General features: G+C 31.2%; 15 protein-coding genes across 15 annotated transcripts; 10 read left to right on the top strand and 5 right to left on the bottom strand.

The window, feature by feature from the left end:
- Positions 1-286: 286 nt before the first annotated feature.
- Positions 287-694, top strand: Chro.20171 (vps26 protein). Its single annotated transcript, XM_662378.1, has 1 exon — positions 287-694. The coding sequence occupies one exon, from the start codon at positions 287-289 to the stop codon at positions 692-694; it is 408 nt and encodes a 135-aa protein (XP_667470.1).
- A 471-nt stretch (positions 695-1,165) lies between these two features.
- On the bottom strand, positions 1,166-1,531 carry Chro.20172 (dual-specificity protein phosphatase). The annotated part of the gene is made up of 1 exon (XM_662377.1): positions 1,166-1,531. The coding sequence occupies one exon, from the start codon at positions 1,529-1,531 to the stop codon at positions 1,166-1,168; it is 366 nt and encodes a 121-aa protein (XP_667469.1).
- Positions 1,532-1,879: 348 nt separating this feature from the next.
- Chro.20173 (fibrillin 2; syndatyly ems) lies at positions 1,880-3,724 on the top strand. Its single annotated transcript, XM_662376.1, has 1 exon — positions 1,880-3,724. One exon carries the CDS (start codon positions 1,880-1,882, stop codon positions 3,722-3,724), a length of 1,845 nt encoding a protein of 614 aa, XP_667468.1.
- Positions 3,725-3,803: 79 nt separating this feature from the next.
- Chro.20174 (replication origin activator 2) lies at positions 3,804-6,392 on the bottom strand. Its single annotated transcript, XM_662375.1, has 1 exon — positions 3,804-6,392. One exon carries the CDS (start codon positions 6,390-6,392, stop codon positions 3,804-3,806), a length of 2,589 nt encoding a protein of 862 aa, XP_667467.1.
- Positions 6,393-6,755: 363 nt separating this feature from the next.
- Positions 6,756-8,306, bottom strand: Chro.20175 (protein kinase domain). The annotated part of the gene is made up of 1 exon (XM_662374.1): positions 6,756-8,306. One exon carries the CDS (start codon positions 8,304-8,306, stop codon positions 6,756-6,758), a length of 1,551 nt encoding a protein of 516 aa, XP_667466.1.
- Positions 8,307-8,892: 586 nt separating this feature from the next.
- Chro.20176 (hypothetical protein) lies at positions 8,893-9,651 on the top strand. The annotated part of the gene is made up of 1 exon (XM_662373.1): positions 8,893-9,651. The coding sequence occupies one exon, from the start codon at positions 8,893-8,895 to the stop codon at positions 9,649-9,651; it is 759 nt and encodes a 252-aa protein (XP_667465.1).
- A 957-nt stretch (positions 9,652-10,608) lies between these two features.
- Positions 10,609-10,905, top strand: Chro.20177 (cytidine and deoxycytidylate deaminase family). The annotated part of the gene is made up of 1 exon (XM_662372.1): positions 10,609-10,905. One exon carries the CDS (start codon positions 10,609-10,611, stop codon positions 10,903-10,905), a length of 297 nt encoding a protein of 98 aa, XP_667464.1.
- A 277-nt stretch (positions 10,906-11,182) lies between these two features.
- Chro.20178 (protein serine/threonine phosphatase alpha) lies at positions 11,183-13,309 on the bottom strand. The annotated part of the gene is made up of 1 exon (XM_662371.1): positions 11,183-13,309. The coding sequence occupies one exon, from the start codon at positions 13,307-13,309 to the stop codon at positions 11,183-11,185; it is 2,127 nt and encodes a 708-aa protein (XP_667463.1).
- Positions 13,310-14,207: 898 nt separating this feature from the next.
- Positions 14,208-15,614, bottom strand: Chro.20179 (dolichyl-di-phosphooligosaccharide-protein glycotransferase (oligosaccharyltransferase)-related). Its single annotated transcript, XM_662370.1, has 1 exon — positions 14,208-15,614. The coding sequence occupies one exon, from the start codon at positions 15,612-15,614 to the stop codon at positions 14,208-14,210; it is 1,407 nt and encodes a 468-aa protein (XP_667462.1).
- Positions 15,615-15,866: 252 nt separating this feature from the next.
- Positions 15,867-16,376, top strand: Chro.20180 (cyclophilin-like protein). The annotated part of the gene is made up of 1 exon (XM_662369.1): positions 15,867-16,376. The coding sequence occupies one exon, from the start codon at positions 15,867-15,869 to the stop codon at positions 16,374-16,376; it is 510 nt and encodes a 169-aa protein (XP_667461.1).
- Positions 16,377-16,433: 57 nt separating this feature from the next.
- Chro.20181 (hypothetical protein) lies at positions 16,434-16,787 on the top strand. The annotated part of the gene is made up of 1 exon (XM_662368.1): positions 16,434-16,787. The coding sequence occupies one exon, from the start codon at positions 16,434-16,436 to the stop codon at positions 16,785-16,787; it is 354 nt and encodes a 117-aa protein (XP_667460.1).
- A 194-nt stretch (positions 16,788-16,981) lies between these two features.
- On the top strand, positions 16,982-17,992 carry Chro.20182 (hypothetical protein). Its single annotated transcript, XM_662367.1, has 1 exon — positions 16,982-17,992. The coding sequence occupies one exon, from the start codon at positions 16,982-16,984 to the stop codon at positions 17,990-17,992; it is 1,011 nt and encodes a 336-aa protein (XP_667459.1).
- A 485-nt stretch (positions 17,993-18,477) lies between these two features.
- Positions 18,478-18,777, top strand: Chro.20183 (hypothetical protein). The annotated part of the gene is made up of 1 exon (XM_662366.1): positions 18,478-18,777. One exon carries the CDS (start codon positions 18,478-18,480, stop codon positions 18,775-18,777), a length of 300 nt encoding a protein of 99 aa, XP_667458.1.
- Positions 18,778-19,574: 797 nt separating this feature from the next.
- Positions 19,575-20,078, top strand: Chro.20184 (calmodulin). The annotated part of the gene is made up of 1 exon (XM_662365.1): positions 19,575-20,078. One exon carries the CDS (start codon positions 19,575-19,577, stop codon positions 20,076-20,078), a length of 504 nt encoding a protein of 167 aa, XP_667457.1.
- A 157-nt stretch (positions 20,079-20,235) lies between these two features.
- Chro.20185 (hypothetical protein) lies at positions 20,236-21,891 on the top strand. Its single annotated transcript, XM_662364.1, has 1 exon — positions 20,236-21,891. One exon carries the CDS (start codon positions 20,236-20,238, stop codon positions 21,889-21,891), a length of 1,656 nt encoding a protein of 551 aa, XP_667456.1.
- Positions 21,892-22,102: the final 211 nt, after the last annotated feature.

Raw genomic sequence — 22,102 nt, 5'->3', positions numbered from 1 at the left:
TTATGACCAATCTTCTTCTTATGATTTTTTCTCTATTACTAAGGATTTGGAGCCTTCAGGGAGTTTATTTGAAACAAAACAATACAAATGGAAATTTAATGCGGTTGATAAACCATATGAAACATACTATGGAACAAATATTCAATTGAGATATTTCGTAAGACTTACAGTTCTTAGAGCATACGCAAGCAATATTGTTAAGGAAGTTGACTTCGTTGTACAAAATTTAAGCAATGGCATCCCTAGTTCTATTTCTGAAAAAAACAAAATTCAAGACGGAATCAAAATGGAAGTTGGTGTAGAAGGGTGCTTACATATTGAACTTGAATATGATAAATCTACTTATCATTTAAAAGATGTAGTTATTGGTAAGGTTTATTTCTCAATAGTACGGCTAAAAATAAAATATATGGAGATTGATATTATAAGACTTGAAACTTGCGGATCTGGACCAACAGCAATAACTGAAACTGAAGTACTTTCTAAATTTGAAATAATGGATGGTGCGCCTGCGAAGCAGGAGACAATTCCTCTAAGAATGTATTTATGCGGTTGTGACCTGACACCTACATATAAGAATTTGCAAAATAAACTTTCGGTTAGATACTTCCTGAATTTAATTATTGTTGACGAAGAAGACAGGAGATACTTTAAAAGGCAAGAGATTACACTTTGGAGAAAAAAACTCGGATAAACATTTATTTCATACATTTTATATTATTAATCTTTAACTAAAGATTATTTGAGTAATAAAAGCTAGCAAATAACCTGCATAATCAATTGATAAAGCTATTTTGGCAAATTAATTTAGAAGTAAAAACTGTTTTAACGTTCAAATTTGATTAATTTTAAACTTGTTAGACAAATTATCACTTTCATTGAATGAGATTCTGTTGAGCCAACTTAGATACCGCAAACTCTTTGAAGAGATGTACCACCTGACTATTGACTATAATTCTTTTTACATTGTGTTTATTTTCAAAGCCTAATATATCTATGTTATTTTTTGACTTTATCTGTATAATATTTTCATCTGGAATTGAAATATGTTAAATTTTGTATGAAATTTAATTGAAACACTCAAATTTCGTGTTATAACGACTAAATACTTTTATTGGCACCTTAAGAAATTATATTGCTCTACTTTAGGCCTGAAATCGGAATTTTATTCTATTATTGCAATATCGATAGTGTTTCGTCTCAGAGAATTCGGAAGATAATCAACTTTAGACTTATGGATCTGAAAGGATGGGGTTTGCCAATATCCGCAAGAGCACTTACCGCCAAACCAGCAATAATATCCCAACTTTGAATCACAAGAACGATTTGGACAAATTATCCTACCATTCTGCTCAGTATAGTCTTCCATCCATGAAGTATTTGAAATAAAGTATGATGTACATAAGTTATTTTCATCTTTAAGGTTGAATTCTTCGTTTCTTTCATTTAATTTGCCATGTTTAATAATATGATCTGTTGTAAATAGCGTTGAACCACATTTCTTACAGCGAAATACATACTTATTAGGCATGATATTATTTGTTATGATAACAACTAAATATATTAGATCAAAATAAAACTAAAATTGTGATGGCTATTCAAATAGACTAGATTTTAATTGTTGATTGCGCCAGGATTCAAAATGAAATTACACGCTTCAATCAGCATAATATTCTCATTTACTAACGTGTTATTAATAATTGCATTAAAAGTAAATTTACAAATTATTATATCTTTTTTTCGCTTTTCCGAGATTATACGGTACATTTTCCGCTGATTTTTTTTTTCGAAAGATAATAATATTAGATTCAAAATAACTTAGTAGATTATAATACATAATAAAAATAAATATTCAAGTCCCACTTAAATGTATTTGTGAATGAATCTATATAATAACCCACTTTTGGAGGTGCGCATTCCTCGTGTAGTAATAATTACTTTTGTTTTCATAATTTGGATTAGAAGAACAAATCAACAGGTAATTAATGCATGCACAATAGGAAATAATCCATGTACAGAAAATGCAGAATGCTATGTTGAGACTTTATTCATTGGCGCTCCCAAATGTAGATGCCCAAATGGTTTTCAGGGCGATGGATTAATAGGAGGCACTGGATGCCAGGATATTGATGAGTGCGCAATGGGGATTCATACATGCGAGCCTAAAACTCAAAGGTGCATTAATACGATAGGGAGCTATGAATGTGAGTGTCTGAGTGGTTTTAGAAAGCATGAACAACGTTTAAACGTGTGTGTTGATATTGATGAGTGTATGGAATTAAGTGTTTGTCCTAGTTCTACGTTGTGTATTAATACCGAAGGATCGTTTAAATGTGAATGTCTTGATAGAGAGCTAATATTTGATCAGGGAAGGTGCCGTCCCATCAATAAATGCACAGATTTTAATGGAAGATTAAATGATTGTTCTCAAAATTGCGTTTTGGGTAGTGACGGACGTGGAAAATGTGAATGTAACCCCGGATTTAAGTTGCATGAAGATCGAAAAACATGTGTAGATATAAATGAATGCGAGGAAAATAACCCATGTGACCTTAGCATTTCGAGCTGTATAAATATCCCAGGTAGCTATATTTGTGACTGCTTTAAGTCTGCTGGGTATATGACATCCCCAATTAACAACAAAATATGCATTAATATAAATGAATGCGAGGAAGATCCAATGATATGTGGTGACCTAAATATGTGTTGCAAAGATTTAGCTCCTCCAGACAAGTACGAATGCGTGTTTCCTAGTATTAATTCGGAAGTGATAAATAGAATTGACGTAAATAACCATTTAAAGGAGGGTATGAAAAATGTAGAAGGTGAACATAAAAATTTGGAAAACAACTCGAAATACATCCAAAATAATAAAATTTCAAGAAAATGGATTGAAACCAATAAAGAATATGGTAATAATGCTGATTCGATTGCAAGTAATAACAATAGCGGTTGCTACGACTCAGATATTGAATATCCAGGCTATACTATTCAAATTTTGCATTCATTAACAAGCGCATTTGATTGCCAATTACAATGCCAAGTAGACTTGGGATGCGACTTCTTCACCTACGATATGATGAATAGGGTATGTCTTTTTAAAGCAGCAAAGTCAGAACCAAAAGAATCTCCTGGGATGATTTCTGGTCCAAAGTATTGTAATTATAAAAAGATAAGCAAAAATAAGTTGTTTCCGCTGGATTCAGCTTCAAGCCAATCATCTCTTCTTCGTAGAATGTCTTCAAATAATAATTCAAATAAGCCAAATCAAATTTCTGACAACAAGTGTCCTCCTGGCTTTAACTTTGCATATGATATTTGGAGAAAACAAAAAAACAAAAGAACAATGGAAGTAATACAAAAACAATTTGGTACAAAACAGATGAATTCAATTAATCCTGTGGATATATCAGAAGGGTTGCAAAGTAATACTAATTTCATGGCAAACCAGATAAATCAATGGTATGATGTATTTTCAAACGTTCCAACCACATTTTCAAACACAACAAAGCAGACAAATAAGTCCGTTCCCAAACTTGAATCATCCAACATTAATCCTGGATTTATTGCAGGAGGTATTCCTCCACCTCCAAGAGGTACAAATTTTCCATACAATGAACATTACAAATTTAATCAATATCAAGACCAAAACAGTCAAATTCCTCACAAGCATGGCCACAATACTCCCATATATGGAATGAAATCAGATAATTCAATTACGTGATTCAAATACAAAATTTTACTAATAGATTTAAGATGGAAAAGCAGATTAAAGTCATAAAAAATTAATCGATTTAAAAAATCTAAACAATCGAGTATATAGTATCTCCAGCAATCATAAGCCTATTTTCTTCTTCTAAGATTCGTAAAACTTCCTTTATATCCCTGTTAGTGATCATAAAATTATTTCCTTTCTCTTTTGATTTTGAGATAATATTTTTTAATAGTTCCTCCTCGAGCATCGCTTCAAGGCCTGATTCAGAAAACTGTTCTGCGATACATGAAGTAATGAATTTTTTCTTAAAATCAGCTAGCTCACAATCTCCATGATCAGTATTGCTTTCCTCTCTAAGAATATTCGCTGCAGCAAGAGCAACTTGGTGGCCACGAGCAGCAGACTCTTTGCGGTTAATTTTTTCCCTACTGGGAGTGACAATTGAACTTGGAGGAGGAGCAATAATGCTGTGTTCATTTTCTTCCAGAAAATTTAACTCGGGAGTTTTGCTTGGATGATTTGATCTTTGGTACTTTTTTTCTTCCCTCCTTTTATTCCTTGAATTATCTTCCTGTTGCAGTTCATTTTCGATATCTTTCTCAAATACTACATTAAGCAGACTCTCTTTTTCAATAACCTCTCCAAACATTGCATAGCTGAGCAATTCAAATGCAATCAACACGTCTTCTGGGATTACAGAATCTCTCATCTTTAATTTTGAGTGTGCTGTCGCTAATCTAATTATCCCTTCAAGTGTACGAGTTGTGCAAGTGGTGCCACCCTTGCTTTGATTCATGCACTTGGCCCTTAATTCGGTAAAAATTCTCGCTACTAGCTCAGCTGCTTCATCGGTTAATTTTGGGGTATTTCTAACATATTTACAATAATGAATATATTTCCTTAAAAATGACGTTGTTAATACTTTATCTCCAGATGAACCCTTTGAGTTATTTTGAGATCTCTTATCTGCTATTTTATTAGATGGAGGTTGCCAAATATCGTTCACCTCATTTTTCTCATTTAAATCACTATCTTTGTACTCAGGCTGTATAACAAAATTATTGTTTGCCTTATTTGTCCTTGTATCATTTATTGATGAATTCTTATTATATCTAACTTGTGCAAGAACTTGTGCAGCGATTTTTCGATCTTGCTGAGAGTTTCTAGAATCTTTTACAATAAATATTAAATCAAACCTTGACAATAAAGAATCAGGAAAAGCAATTTGCCTGCTAAGTTCCATAAAGTCATCAAAATGGCCATATACTGGGTTTGCAGCTGCAAAAATAGAACATCTTGCATTCAGAGAAGCCTGTATTCCTGCCTTAGCAATCGTAACTCTCTGTTGTTCCATAACTTCGTGGATTGCGACCCTATCTGAAAAACTCATTTTATCAAATTCGTCAATACACACTATTCCTCTATCTGCTAATACTGTCGCTCCAGCTTCTAGTCTTCTTTCCTTTGTATCTGGATCATGAGTAACTGCCGCAGTTAAACCTACTCCTGAACAGCCCCTTCCTGTGGTACTAATTGCCAACGGAGCAATTGACATAACAAATCTTAACAATTGAGATTTGCCGCAAGAAGGCTCTCCTATTAACAATGTATGTATATCGCCCCTGATATGTGTTCCATTTTCAAGATTATGTTCTGCACCCCCTAATATCCCCAGCAATAAGCCTTTTTTAATGTATTCATGCCCACAAAGGGAGGATGCAAATGATCTTGACAAAATCTCAAAAGTATCATCTCTATTTGAAATCTCTTTCATTATTCTTATTTCTTGAGGAGTTAATTCAGGAGAAGTAACATTTTTATTTAGTAATTGAATATTATTTGCAACAATTACAACCTTAAAAATTCCAGTTAATGCATTGTTTTCTCGTCTTGAAATTGGTTTGTAGACCCCCACAATCTTAACTCTATCCCCAGGCTTAATCGTCTCAACCAAATCATCTTCTGCTATTATTTCAATGCTCCTAGGTAGCTGTCCAGTAGGTATCATTTCAGGCAACTCCTGTAGTGTCATTTTTTGGGTATCTTTATATCTGCATAAGCCTATTTCTACCTCCATTTTGTTACCTTGTCCATCTTCTGATGGAACGCCACTCTGAATATAACGATCTTTTATTAAGCAAGAGATATCGCGATGCCCTCTAACTTCAACAAAAGCCTGATTTGCTCCACCTGAAATATCATTTTGACCAATTAAATGGCCTTTAGAAATATGGACAGATTTAACTAATTTTGGTTTAACAATAGAGCATTGCGAAATTATACCTTCAACACAAACCATTTTGTTAATATTACTTGCAGTAAGGCCACGCGGCGTCAGATGATTACGTCCAAACCAACCACTGAACCCAACCCTCGCATTAAATTGTGAAGATTTCAATGGCGAATTTTTATCGATCTCTCTTTCTAGATCCACTAAATCTTTAATTACCTCTTCAAATGGGGATACATACAAGTAAGGTTCATTGATAATTTTCTGAGGAAGTTCATCACTTATGTTCCTTAAATCACCTAATTCTATAAGAATACGCCCAGATTCTATATTTTCAACTGCCATTTGCTTGATTTTGGACGAATATTCGTCATTGCCTTGCAAAAAACTTTTATATACTTGAATAAGTTGCTCAGAGAGCTCGCTGTCTGAAAGACTACTAAGCATCTTTAATAGATAATTCTATTCAGAATTTACGCACCTAGAACTGATTCTGAGTAGAACAACTTTTTTGCCACTTAAAATACTAGCTTGTTATAAATTAAAAAAAACATGAAGTGTGGGGAATCTTAAGTAGGCGCCCGATACAAAGTCAGTTGAAAACGAAATGTAAAAAAAAAATAATCTATGAATACAACACATAATTTCGAAGGCTAACTCGCATAACGCTTTATTAGACAAACGGTTTAACCCTATTCTATTTAAATACACAGTTTACATTATTTTATTATTAAGTTATGGCGATCTCTAATGCTGTAAATCTGCAATTTTAGCCAAATTAGCAACATTTGGTCGTAAATTATCGATATTTTATGTATCCAATTCTTCTATATCTTCTATCTCTTTCATATGTTTGCTTATATCTTTTCTTTTGAACATCTCTTTTACATCTGTGTTACATAGAATTTGCTTATATATTGGTCCTATTGGATTATATTTAAAAGAATCAACCAGCCACGGATGCTTTAGTGCTTGTTGGCATGATTGAATTCTTTTCTTTGGATCCCATTGTAAGAGCCTTATACATAGGTCTTGTGCTAAAGGAAAATCAGGTAAAGGCGGCGCGTCGAATTGAAATCCTCCTTGATCACTTATTACCTTTAGCACTTCCAAAGCTTTAGGGTAATCGCACATTAAGTCAATCCTAAGTGGAGGAATTCCTGTCATTAGTATATAGAGTATTATCCCTATACTCCATAGGTCTGAAGCTGCAGAATATTCACCTCCATTTAATACTTCGGGGGCAAGATAACCGAATGTGCCAACCAGCCTCTTCTTCATTCTAATCATTTGTACGTGTGGTTTGCTATCCATTAGCTCGCAAGTGTCAAAATCAACCAGCACAACCTCAAAGTACTCCTTAGAAGACTTTAATGAAAGGTGAGCAATACTTTCCTCTTTGCTTTTTATTTCTTGTCCTAATTTGTCATCGGTCCCTTCAAAAGTAGAAAATGATGATGCTGACATTGGAGAATATGGTTTTTCCTCCCTTCTTTTGTATCTGAACATAATATTTTCAGGTTTTACATCACGATGAAGCATCTTTAAGCAATGTAAATGGTTCACACTTTCTAATATTTGTCTAATAATATATTTACACGTTTCTTCCGGAATAGCTTGCTCTGTAATTAAGAATTGAAAAAGCTCTCCGCCTTCCAAGCCTTCCATTACCAGATAAAAATTTTCCTCATCTTCAAGAACTTGGTAAATTTTCATTACATTAGGATGATATGGTAAATTTAATAATTTCAAACATAGTTTTTTCCAAATTGAATAACTTCCGGGAAATGATGACATAATTCTAGTTTTTTTAACTACTTTTATAACAACTGGGAATCCTGTTGCAATATGCTTTGCCCAATAAAGTTTTGGACGATTATTATTCTCCCTTTCTGGGTTTCCATTCCCACTCACAACGTTATCAGATTTATCTTGCGATCTTTTGTTGCTGTTAATTTTTGAAATTATTAAAAAATAATCGTCTATTCTTACACCCAATTTTGTTAAGTTAGCATAGCAGCCAAGGAGAGTATCAGGAGTAACATCGGAATAATCTTTTTTATCAGAGCTTTTGATTGAGGAAATTTCATGTTCATGAATACGTTTAGTTTTTAGTCCCTTATTTATTATGGATTCATATTCATTTGATTCGATTGACCTTTTTCGTGAAAAAGCTTTATCAGTATGAAACTTTTGATTTATACCATCTAGTAGCAATAAAAGTGGTTTCTCCTCACTTGTTACATATTTATTGGATTCCTGGCAAGCATTAATGTTACTTCCGAAGTTATCATTAGTATACAGGAATTTGTTATCTTTTAGTGCAAATGAGTTATTCCCCGAACCATTGCATTTGGACATCTTAATATGCTCAATTTTTCATGTGCCCTTTGATTGCATACAAATGTTTGTTTCTTCCTTTACATAAATAGAAACAGTATTATTATGATTTGTCTGATTAAAAATGCATGTAGATCTTTTTAGCGCAAAGATCCCCTTATGCTCGGGTTGCAGCGTTTGACCACTTCTTTTCAATTAATAAAATTTTTGCAAGTTAAATATTAAATCAAACTGTATTAATGCTATAAATGTAAGTGCTAAATGCCGATATTTCGATATATTTACAATGGAAATACCACTAAAAAAATCGTAATACATTTTTCGTAATTTTAATGTTAATGGTAAATAAATATTGCCTCTACTGGATATACTAGGGTTTCACAGTTATTAAAGATCAAATTAATTATTGTAGGCCAGCTTATTATATTTACTGACTAATTTTCAGAAACTATCTTTTTTATAAATCAAATAACAACTGCGGTTTATTCCAATGTTAGTAAAATTGCTAGAGGCGGGGCAATGCTGTAGCTAATTGATAAGGACAAGTACGAAGGTTTAAAATCAAGAGTTATTATGATCTTTGAATACGGCGATTATTATTCATATCATGAATATTAATAAAAATGAAATGAGTCTTTCACCTTTAAATAGTTTATCAGCCCAGCTAGATTCTAATACTAATAAGGAAAACCACTTTGATGTAAAAAATCAGAAGCCACAGTGCATAAGTGATAATACTGAAGCAAACATAAAACACGAAGATTTTGAGAAGTCTAATATAAAGAAAAAATATAAAAAAAATCTTATTTGGGATGGCCCAAGATGGGATCTGGCACATTTTGATCCGACAATGAGTGCAAGAGAAAGGAAAAAACTTGTTTATTATGAGGCTCTGTTCAACAAACTTGAGAATGATGTAGTGTTGAGATGCAACGAACACAATAATAAAAATGTGAAAAATCCAAATCAGAAGAGGAAAATGCGTAATAACACTTTAGACTCAAGCCCCAAGACAGAATTGAGCGATTTGAAGGGAATGAAAGAACATAAAAGCGATATTGATTCAGGAGATAGTTCTAAATCAGATAACTATAGCAAAACTAATCCAGAAAAGTTTGTAAATTCTCACAATTCTAATCAAATTGGTATTTTGTTAACTCCTGATAGAAATTTTTCACGAAGTGAAAACATTATATCGCCAATTTTAGAGGAGCCTAGAAAGTGTAGTAGATCGAATTCAAATAGTCAAACGCCAGCAAATGAAAGGGAAAGTAGTAGCATTCGAAGATCCAATGATTGGAGAGTAAAATTATTGAATAAAAGATGTTCACTCCAAGCTACACCTTATAGAGGAGCGACTCCATAAAAGCAATTTTTATCAATTGCCTATTTGGCTCTCTTAGTTATAAGTACATTTATATCCTATATATAGCTTAATTTGTTTTAATATTTCATATGAAAATTGATTAAAGTTGTATCTTTACCAAACAGTTGAAATTTTTAATAATTTCAATATCTGCGGCCCATTATAATTTTCTTTAACCCGACTAAGATTACTTTAGGAAGTTCTTAGTTATTGTAAACGGTTTAGGTCAACCTTATTTACTAGGTTTTAAAGAATGAAATGAACGCAATGAAAGTTGGGATTTTTGCTCTTGCATAAAATAAATGTTTAAAATAGAAATTTTCAATGTACATAATAAAGAAAAATCTTCAAAGTTAATGGATTTATTTTATTTATTTAAACAAAATATATGCTTTATTTCAATTTAATATATTCAAAGAAAATTCGATCTTATTCAAAATTCGTGACCCATTTCATACAAGGAATTGCAGCCATATTTTCGCGGTCTAGATTATAAACAAATAGATAAACAATGTACTATAACAATGAAGAGTTAGAGATGTTCATGAAAAGAGCGATTGAACTAGTAGGTAAAGCTAATATCTTTAGAAAGCTGTAATAATTTATTATTTTTAGTCAGAATCTGCAGTAAAAAGTAATGAAGTCCCTGTTGGCTGCGTTATTGTAAATAGAACCACAAAGAAAATTGAATCAGAAGCTCACAACGAAACTAATATATCGAGAAACGTAAGCTATAGAAACTATAAATTAATTAAATAAACACATATTACTCAGGGAACTAGACACTGTGAAATTGTTGCTTTAGAAAAATTAATAGTTAAGTTAAAGCGTACTAGTGGAAAAATAAATAATTCAACTCGACTGATTACTCAAAATCAAGATGAATGCAGTAACACAAGATTTAGGCTTAATCTATGGAATATTTATGACTTATTCGTAACTGTGGAGCCTTGTATTATGTGTATTGGATTTATCGATCAGATAGGTAAGTTTCCATTTAAAGTAACTCCTTTTTTTTTTTTTAAAAAAAATAATTTAGGAATACATAACATATTTTATGGATGTAAAAACTATCGCTTTGGTGGTTGCGGATCTGTATTGGACTACCGTTATTTAAATAGAAGCTCTAAAATCATCCTAACTTCCGGAATCTGTGAAAATGAATCAATTAAAATACTAAAAGAGTTTTATGAAATTGGAAACCCAAAAGCTCCAGAAAATAAGAGAAAAAGGCCACTAAAACCATTAAATTGATCATTACCATTGTACAAAAGTTAATTATATTTTCTAAAATGCAGTTAGATTTACAGGTCTGCCATTAAGATTCATTATTCTTGCAGGCGTAATTGGCTTCTCGTCCGTATTCACAAGTCTAGTGCTGCTTTTTGGGCTTAGAGAATAATTGAATGTGCTACTACTATTCGGAGTTTTCATTGTTACCGAATTGAGTGCGTAACTTTTTTTGCCAGGTAATTCTCTAAACTGATAATTTTCACCTTTAGACTTTTCAAATTTGATATTAAATTTGTCGCTAAAGTTGTTTTGCTTTAATTCCAGAATTAATCTGATCAAACCACCCGAAAGAATTATCTATAGTTTGATACTTAATTATTTGATTGTATTGGATCAATTGGTTGTCAAAGCATCTTGTAATAACTAATACAGCAGCATCATTGCAAAAATTGTTGCAAAAGTTGGTTGCAGAATTTAAAGAAACAACTCTGCCATTTGCGTTATATCCATATCCTCTTTTGCAGTAGTCGTTTGTTTTTACTATTAGCTTTATTGAATTTGTATTCATAAAATCTTCAACGTCATAAGAATCATAGCAATACATATTTTTTTCAAAAATTTCAGCATCTCTTGTGTGTTCTACGTCCGTCTCATTTATAAAATTATGAGAGTCATCAAAACTTGTTTGATCTATCATTTCTGACCAAAGACATTCAAACACGTATCTATCACTCTCAGCTAATCTATTATTACAATCACTTTTGTTTATTAATTCTTCCGATTTTACATGGATTGGCTTGGGGATACCTGATAAATTTGCAACACTTTTAATACTTTTACCAATTCCTGAATGTAGACACAACACTTGATCATCAATCAACGCAGAAATCGAAAAAAATTCAAAGGCATCATTAATCCTTTCCCAAATAGTCTCACCATTCATTCCAAATTTCTGCTTACATTCAAAATGAAATCCATAAGTCAAATTAACCGATGCATCTTCATGGTTGCCACGCAATAAAAATATCTTATCAGGAAACATTATCTTTAGAGAAAAAAGTATAGAAATGACCTCTAACGAAAACTTTCCTCCATCAACATAATCTCCCAAGAAAACATACTTCATCGATAATATGTCCCCTCTATGAAAATGAGGCCATGAGAATTGTTCGAAAAAATACAATAGGTCAATTAGCTGCCCATGAATGCCTCCAAAAATTCGAACAGAGTTATTTCCCTTTATTTTAATCAGACTATCCTCACCTCTGATAATTTGCACAGCTCGATCACACAAATCCATTATTTCTGAGCAATTTAATATGTTGTTTATATACATTTTTTCTTCAAAATCAGATTTATTTTCAGAGTTTGTTAAGATGTTCATATAGTATTCTATTACTCGCTGTTCCAAAGAACTAAATGCCTGATTTTGGAAATTGTAAGGGAATAAATCTAATATACCTTTAGAATTTAGTTTTATGTCATTTTGGATTTTGCCAGCTTCAAAGGAAAGTTTATTGAGTCTGCTATTCATATTTGTTTCTTCTGCGAATGCAGAAGTCAATTTTAACCCAGCTAACTCCATATGTTGAGCTTGCTCCGAATCTTGATCAAAGGTGCTTTTGAGGCAATTTTTTGAAGAAAAATTTGATATAAATGACCCATGTTTATTAATATCATTATTTGAATTATATTCAGCATTAATATTGTCGTTGATAAAATCCACCAAATCTAGATGAGTTCGCAAAAGCCAGCCTGTTCCTTTTAAGATATTATTTTTCACAGAATTATAAAATGCATTAAAACCAAATACTCCATCGTAATGAGCAATTAAATGAATAGCATATTCTCTTGCTTTAGACTCACTCATTGATATTGTTTTTTTAGCTAATGATCTTATGGAAGAAATATGAATAATCATTCTTTTTAATTCATTTAAGTTAAGGAGCCCATTCCTATCTGTGTCATAATAAAGGAAGATAAATTGTAATCTAAGCTGCCCAATACTAGTTTTAGGATCATTTTTCGCTAAAGGACTTAAACTTAACATTCCTGATGTAAATTCAACTTCACTAACAATTCCATCTTGGTTGCGGTCCATAAGGTTATAAAATACAGTTCTATATTGCTCGTCTGTAATTGGGTTATCATTTAATATATTCAAAAACTCGCTCTGTGTTAAGTAGCCGTTTTTTCTTTTCCCGTATTTAGAAACAATGTCACGTAGTATTGAATATCTCTCTTGCCAGCCCATTTCCAATATAGCTTCATCCATAAGCTTGCCAAAACTTTTCCATGGGTGCCACTGCTCTGGACGAATAACTTTGGAAGAGATTCTTTCAGCATTCTTAGCGCCTGCGTGAAAATCAGTATTTGCAAATTTAGAGTTGAGAATATTAGGACCATAAATTGAAGAGACTTCCATTTTATAAGAAAATTAAGTGACTATACTAGCACTTAGAAGCGTGTAGAGTTTTATTTTTAAATGCCTGTTAAAAAAAGCGAGGTTATCTCTTCATGAAGTCTTAGATCTTTCTTCGATTCTTAAGGAGTAAAAGCCACGAAGATTCCCGCAATTTAAATTCCCCACTGAAATTAGTCTATTAATCAACTTAGTGGGGTACAGAACGGTTTGTATTCAGATTGAAGTGACTAGTAATACAAGTTTTGAAACGGTTGTTATTTAAACTAAGTGGAACATTAATATTCCAACCTAGGATATTTACACCGCAACACACTAGAAATAAATTTAAAAAGTTATTAGACTAGATTCTAACTAGGGATCTATTACCCGCATTAGATATTAATAGTTAATTTCCCCTAATAATACAATATATATGAATCACTCTTTCAAATACCACGGCATTAATACCAATATTCAATGTGAACTTTCTGGATGTTTCGGCCTTTAGTACTTACTCGCCTTATTGAAGATTTGTTAAACCAATAATGCTGTATGATTTAGTCAAGTAAAGTAGTAATAGCGATGAAAGTTACCAAAGAAAATATAAGTGTTGTGAATAGTATGGACAAATATGAAGAGAGTCTAAGCGGAGACAAAAATACAGACTTTGAAAAAATGAGTAATCATCAAAATTTGTCTATATAAACTTACTGGTAACTCCAAGTAATTGTTAATGAATGGAATTCCAAAGAAAGTAAACGTAACATATAAAAAGATAGAAAATGTAATAAATGAAAGTATAATTCCGTTTAAGCGATCCATGTCTTCCTATTACATTTTATTATTCTTGAAAAAAATAAATAAATAAATTTGCGCTTATGGGGTACTTGAATTTACATTTTTTTATTTTAGTATTTTCTCAAATACTGTTTTTTGTAATAAATAGTAATGTAAAATAACAGAAAGAAATAATAGTTAAAATAAATGCTGAGTAATATGGCATTGCAGAAATATTGAATCTCTCATTTTGATCATGACGAAAATTGCGAACAGTTGTAATTGATTCATATGATATTGTATTATAACCAATTCTTTTATGATTAATTACAAATTTATAGACTCCCCAAACTTCAGGGATTTTAAATGTGCTGCTAAATGTTGAGCTTCGAGACTCTTCTTCGCTTTGCTTCAAGTAAGTTCGTATATATGGATCTAGCATCGTAAATTCAAGTTGAATATCCTCTGAATTGTAATTTTCCCATTTATCGTTAGAAAATTTATAAAATTTAGCGGAGAAACGAACTATATCTTCAACTGTATAATTCAATATTTCATCATAATTTTCAACAATCGTTTCAAAGCTGTCATTCAACTTTCTGTGTGAAATTTCTCCAATTTTTATTAATCCTTTTTGTTGAAATGACCATAGAAAAATATCTTTGCAAAATTTAGAATTTTCACTATTACTTTTTATTGTTTCGTCACTACACAATTTACCGTCGCTAGTAAATGTTGCTCTTGCGCCGTTTCTACCTTGAAGAGCCATTATTAACCCAATTTCTTCCCCAGTACTAGAACTAATGTAGTTTCCAAACAAACTAATAGATTTCGATTTTATGTCATTATTAACCGAAATACATGTATGGCAAGCTGTCAATATTGGAATTACAAGCTCGTTACTAGGAATAGAATTGGAAAAGCCTACCCCATGATATAAAATCCCTTTTTTCGTAAAATTTTCTGGAGAAAAAATTGCATCTGATTCAATAAAATTGTTTGAAAATATTTTTGATGATTTACCAACTCCATCTGTAGTAACATCAAATAAGCGAGTATTTTGAGGTAGAAATTCTATTCCTGCGCACTCCTTTGCTAATCGAATTATTGCCTTATTTTCTCCAATATTTAAATTTGTATCATCGATTGTATCAACAAATATCATCAAATTTCCTCCTCTATCGATGAAATTTAAGATTTTTGGTACGTACGATATTGGAAAGGAAGGGTGCACATCTGAATTATCTATATCTAGAATAATAATGTTGTTATAGAGAAACTCATCATAAAGAAATAACTCTAGATCTTGCTCCTGAGAATAACGATTATAAGTTTTTACTGTGATTTCATGGCCGGCTGAGACGAGATTTGAAATGAATATTGAGTACTTTTGTTTAATGTTTTTTTCGTTGGAATTTGTCAAAATGAGTAATTCCAAGCTGGCCAGATCTGCATTAAATATTTGTTTAGGAGCTTCACCAAGTGTACCAGAACCTGCTTCTATTAAATATATAAAAGAGTAGATAAAAAGAATAAAAAGCTTGAGCATTTTTTTTTTACTTGATTTTTTTTTTTGTTCAAGTCAAAACAGAGGGAAAAGAGGGGTAACTGTTAATATTGCCGTTATTTGTAATTGCAGTATTTGTTGCAATAATAAAGTAGATAAATCTTAATTCAAACCTCTTATTCGAACAAATTAAAGCTATATATTATTGAACATTGTTAACAGGTTACTTATAAATTAATCGTTGCTTTTATTTAAAATATTCTTTTATTACCATCCATTTTAGTGGATAAATAAATGTCAGTTAGAATCATAACAAATTACGGAGACCTAAAATTTGAGCTATTCTGTTCTCAATGCCCAAAAGCCTGCAAAAATTTCCTTGCTCTTTCAGCAAGTGGCTACTATAAAAATACAATTTTTCACAAGAATATAAAGGGATTTATCATACAAGGTGGTGATCCAACTGGTACAGGAAAGGGCGGAGAGAGTATCTATGGGAGATATTTTGATGATGAGATTTACCCAGAATTGAAGTATGATAGGAGAGGTATTCTTTCGATGGCAAGCAAAGGCGCTAGTAAAAAGCCAAATACAAACGGTTCGCAGTTTTTTATAACTTATTCAAGTTTACCGCAACTTAATGGAGAGTATGTTATTTTTGGTAGGCTAATAGATGGTTTTGAAACTCTAAATGCGTTAGAAAACTGCCCATCTGACAAATCCCACAAACCAATTGACGAAATAATTATTAAAGATATAGTTATTCATTCAAACCCTATTGCTGACCAAGAAATACTTGATTAAATACGAATATTTACTTTTGTTTTATACCGCTCAAATATTTATTTAATCAAAACTATAATGGACCAAAAAGAATTAGACGAAGTAGCTGTCAACCAAAAAGAAAATGAGTTCGATGAGCTTTTGCCATATTCCAAGATAGCTAAAATTTTAAAACTTGTAACTGATAAAAAATTTACAAAAACATCAGTTAAGCTAATACAATCTTCTACTACAAAGTTCATTAAGGAGATCTCAGAACTTTCGGAGAAACAATCAAGAATTCGCTCTAAAAAATTGGATAAGGATCAAACCGTTATTATTCAAAAGGAAGATGTAATTTCAGCAATCCAAAAAGGTGGGAAAAAATTTAGTTTTGTCAATTTTTCTACAGAATTTCTTGAAGACCGTTTCTGGAACATGGAAATAAGTTAAAATTATTCTGAATATTCTGCTTATACGTTGTTTAGAAATATTAGTTTGCACAATCTCTTTATTCAAGAAATAGCAGAAATTTATGAGCTTTTTTTTGCGCGCCCTATAGCCTTGTTTAGATAAGCTGCAATAAATAAATTACATAGTATAGGTGTTTAATCAAACGAATTAATTATTGCTTCTTCATTATTGCCATGTCTGAGTCGCACGAAATATTTATGGAGGATATTTCTCTTCTTCCAGGATGGATATTACGGAATTTATCATTGATGCGTGAGATTGATAAAAAAAGCAATGATTTACAAATTACTCTCGAAGAAAAACGTGGCAAATATTTGAAAGAGTTAAGCAAAGTAGCTAATCCTGAATCGCAAAATATTGACAAAGATGTCAATATTTTCAAGATAGATGAGATCAACGAACTACAAAGGGAACTAAAAGCGCTATTAAAAGAGAAAATCGCAATATCAGACCAAAGCGTCCACTATATTAGATACGATGGTGAAATTTTAAAAAAACACTACGAGCAGTTAAGAGAATCATTTACAGAAAACTTCATGAATAATAATGATTCTGGTTCGTCAAATAGCTATTCAGGAAGAACTAGTCTTCAAGGTCAAATAAACTTTAAAAACCCAGGTTCAAATAACACTATTAATAATATAGCAAATAACTTTAACGGCAATGAATTAAATACTTGCCGCAACTCAATTTCTGAAGCATATAACTCTAACGATAACTGCAATAATGAATCACATAATGGGGATAAAAATATTGAATCCCACAATAAACCGTCATTTGCTCATGAAAGCATTAGCCGAGCATCAAAAAGGCGTAGATCATCTACTGCAACTCATATTAAGGACACCTTCGATCAAATTACAAAGAAACCGAATGCTTTTGTTGGCACATCAAGTAGCCAAAAATCAGATCAGAATAATTTATCAAATGATAATCAAAATCAACTTTGTTCAATATGTGAGGGTATTGAATTGATTAATAATAAGTTTGTTAAATGCGAATATTGTTCAAATAATATGCATATTACATGCAGCTGGTCAAGCAATCCCTTTCTTTGTAGAAAATGCTGTAAAAAAAGTTCTGTTCAACCCTCAATTACGTATGATATTGAGTATTCTGCTTCACTAATAAATACTCCTAAATCAGATAACACTAAAATCTCAAAGGGCTCAAGAAAAAAGTAGAATTCTCACAGTTTGAATCCAGTTTTCCCCAAGCAACCTAACTATTGATAAGTTAATTGTAATTAGTAGGAACATATTAATTTAATATTTTTAATAAGTTAGTTTTTCAATCTACACTTAAGCGTTTTTTTACACAGTAACAATGTGAATAGTGGCAAAACACTTGGAAGAAAGATAAACAATAAAATTTTACAAACCTTCAATATAGAGGTGAAGGATTTGACGCACTTAAGAAAAACAAAACCTGGATATGTTCATTTAAATTTAATTATAAAGCTATTCTGCATCATATATAAAAGGTTCAATTTCAATAATTAACTTGAAATATTTTGAGGTACAGCAAACGATTAACTGTCTAATTATTTGCCGCACAATTAAAGCTCAAAAATCCCGTATGGTTTTAAATACTTGTAAACTACTGTTTATTCACGATATTTTCCAAATAAAGAATATAATTTGAGTAATTGAAAGATTTAGTTTAAACAATGTCTGTTGTATCTTATTCAAGATTTCTTGATAGTGCCATTATGGGAATATTTACTATTTGTTTGTCAGGTCTTACTCTTTATTTGTTTGGCGAATTTTGGGGATTGTGTCAGTCACCACCTCTTTCTAAATGGAGCATTGGTAAAATCATGTCGACCCTATTTCCATTTAAAAGGACTTTTGATGTAAACCTGACTCACATATTACTCTTTTCAATTATTATTTGCTTATTAAGTTTAAGAAGTGATCAAGGTACAAACAGCTCAAAGTGTGGGCAAAAACAAAAAAGAAATGATTAGCTATTATTACCCTTTTCTAAATGACTTAATATATTTCAGGGTTATATATTAACTGCATATTTTGCTCATCATACAAGAATGTAGAACAAATCATTTTTTCAAGGCAACCCAATTATTTTTCACATCGCTTCCAAATTCAATTCTATAGTTGCAAAATTCTGATATTGAGTTGGCCCTGAACGTTTTGTCTTTATGCTCATCCATTAGTTGCGGTTCTTGCAACTAGTAATCAATGCATCCATACATATTTGTTTGCTGTTTTTGTCAACTGATCAAGGAAAAGAATGGGATATTTGACTTGTTCAATTTGAGACTATCATACTGAAAGCAAATTAAGAAATAAATATCGTAGTATCAGTTAAATCTGATGTTTAACAATCAGAGAGATTACTATAGACTTGAAGTGCACTCTCACGAGCAGATAGCATTTCTAATTGTTTTTGTCATGCCTTCATTATTCGTTGAAATAACATAGAACAAATATTTGAAGCTAAGTTTAGTATCTTGTATTTTTTAACATCAAATTTAGTTGTAAAACAATATTTAAAAAATTACTAGCATCCCTTAAGAATACATCCCCAGTATAGAAAGGATTAGACAGAGGAGAATAAAGCCATATTAACATGAATTTTGGTATTGCCCTGATGTATTTTTTTTTGTACTCGCTAAAATTGTTTACTAATATAATTTTGGCATGCACCGCCAGAACATGTCTTGTCGATTATTTACAAGTGGTAAACCGAATTTTTTGATTTGTTTTAATTAATTACAAAGTAGAATAAATCGAAATTTTGAAAATGAACGAAAGTTCAACCCATATTCAGAGCAAAAAAATACCCCAAAATAGAATATCGGATATTCAAACAATTTTTCATTTATTTGATAAGGATAAAGATGGAAGCATTAGTGGGTCTGACTTATTTGAGACTTTCAAATCAATTGGGCTTGACATTCCTCCACAGCAAATAGATGTGCTTTTAAATGAAATAAAAGGGCGCGCAAGCACAGGCATGCAACAAGATCCAGCAATTTCTAGCTCTATTGATTGCGCAATGTTTTCTGGATTCATTAGTAGACAGCTTGACTCAGCACCTTTAAGTGAACAACTAAGGGAAACTTTTTCATTGCTAGATATTAACGGAGATGGCTATATTACCCCAGAATGCTTAGCAGAAGTTTGCTCAAAGCTTGGTGTATCACTTACTGATCAGGATGCAAGGCAATTAATGGTGCAATCAGATGGCCAAGCAAAAGCAGATTATAATAAATTTGTGAAGCTTATGCAACTTTCAAAGGGATAATAAATTTAAATCAATATATTTTTACTTAGCATGTGTGGCATAAATTTGTTCCACACATCTAGTTAAAAACTAGCTTAATAATATCAATAATGTATTATCTCATTGAAAAAATAACAAATTTTTTTATTTGGTAAGAATATAAATATTTATTAAATGAATGCTTAAGATGGATGGAACTGAAAAAATAATTAAAAAAAACAATGCTTTGCTCATTTTATTCTTAATGATTTTTTTGATAATTGAAATTGGAATTGGAATCTATATAAAATTAGAAATGAGCAATGCACGACTTAACTATAATATTTTGTTGAACTCTATATTAGAAAACTCTAGATCCCTTTATCTTGGTCTTAATGATGGTATACTGCAACTCTATTCTTGTGAAGAAAATATTGAGCAAAAAATAAAAACTGAGATGACTAAATATTTGAATGCAATTCCAAATATTGCATATTCTTTTCCTTTTTCGTTTTGTTTAAGTAACTTCGATTTTAGAGACATCACCAGCAATATTTATTATGATTATTTATCAATTGATATAGATTTTTGGATAACTAATTCATTTTCAAATTTTTCTGGCATTCTTAAAAGTATTGAGAACTGCATGAATAACTCTCTATCATATGCTCTTTCACAAGAGTCTGCCTTCCTATTAGAACCTATTATAGTTTCAAAGAAACAAATGTGGGCAATTCATCAAAAAATGAGAAATTACTCAATTAATATGACAAATGAAGAATTCAAATTCGGCCAAAATACTCTAATTTGTAATAATTCAATGATACATGATCTGGAGGGTAGTCCAAGGATCACAGGAGTTTTAATAAATGGAAGCGAATATCAGGCACCTCTATTTAAAATAGATACAAAATCGCTGGATAAAGATTTCATTAATTTTGCAATTAGTGGTAATGATATTAACAGCGAGGAAACTGAGATTAGTCTCGATAATATCATTGAAAATGCCGGATTAGTACAAAGTAGTAAAATAAAACTAAATGGTATAAATCTAATTGTCCACGAGTCAGAAGATAATGATTTTCCGAAACATTTAAGCGAAATTAAATTTTTAAATCAATTATTTGCTAGTCCGCAAGAAGAAAACATTTTTGTAAATATCTCGAATCCAAGAATACTAGACGTTAATGATGTTATTAATTACAGTAATGGTTTTAAATCAGCATTTAATAGAACGATTTACATTCCAACTTCCTCTTTATTAAGCATTGTTGAAGTATTTTCTGAAGGTATGAAGGAGTTAGAGAGAAATATAGGTAATAATTTAGTGGGAAATATCATGCTAATACGGTTTTTTTCGATAATAATAATTCTTATTTCTTTGGTTTTTACGGCGATTATTTTTATTCCATTGATATTGATTGAGAGTGAAAAAGGAAAGGAAATATTCTCAAGTTATGGGTTTTTAATAGTAGAAAGATACAAGTATTTTTCTAGGAAATACTCCCGTGAAACTAATAGTTCTCTGGGAGAATTCTATTCATTATTTGAGAAGCTTTTTAATGTTATTCATAAAGTGTTAGAGGGCAAAAAAAAAGAAAAAAATGAGATTACAAAAATAAATGAGACTCCAACTCTAACTATATCCAAAAATATTGAATTGAATATTGTCTACAAACAATTAATGGGGATATTCAGGTTTAAATTATGTTATGTTTGGAAGTTCTCTATTTTAAACTCGTACTGCCTACCACTAATTAACGATCAACAAAATGAATTTATTGTTATTGACAATATTAACACAAATATGAATTCAATATTGTTTATTTTCTCAAAATTGATAGATGGAGATTGATGAACAATCGAAGTAATAACTAAAATCTAATAGCAAAAGTATTGATAATAACGATTACTTCAAATTATTTCTATATTACATCGTCATTTCTAATTTAGTTTACTCTATTAATTCAATAATAGACAAAAACGAAAAAATAAAACTCAAGTCTGAAAAAAGATCAATCATGTTATCAATCAATTCAGAACAAGATATATCTTCATTAAATAAC

Source organism: Cryptosporidium hominis, assembly GCF_000006425.1.
Source record: "Cryptosporidium hominis TU502 chromosome 2 CHRO012047, whole genome shotgun sequence".
NCBI classification, from domain to species: Eukaryota; Apicomplexa; class Conoidasida; order Eucoccidiorida; family Cryptosporidiidae; genus Cryptosporidium; species Cryptosporidium hominis.
Note: the sequence above shows the minus strand (reverse complement) of the source record. Positions and strands in the feature narration are given on the sequence as shown.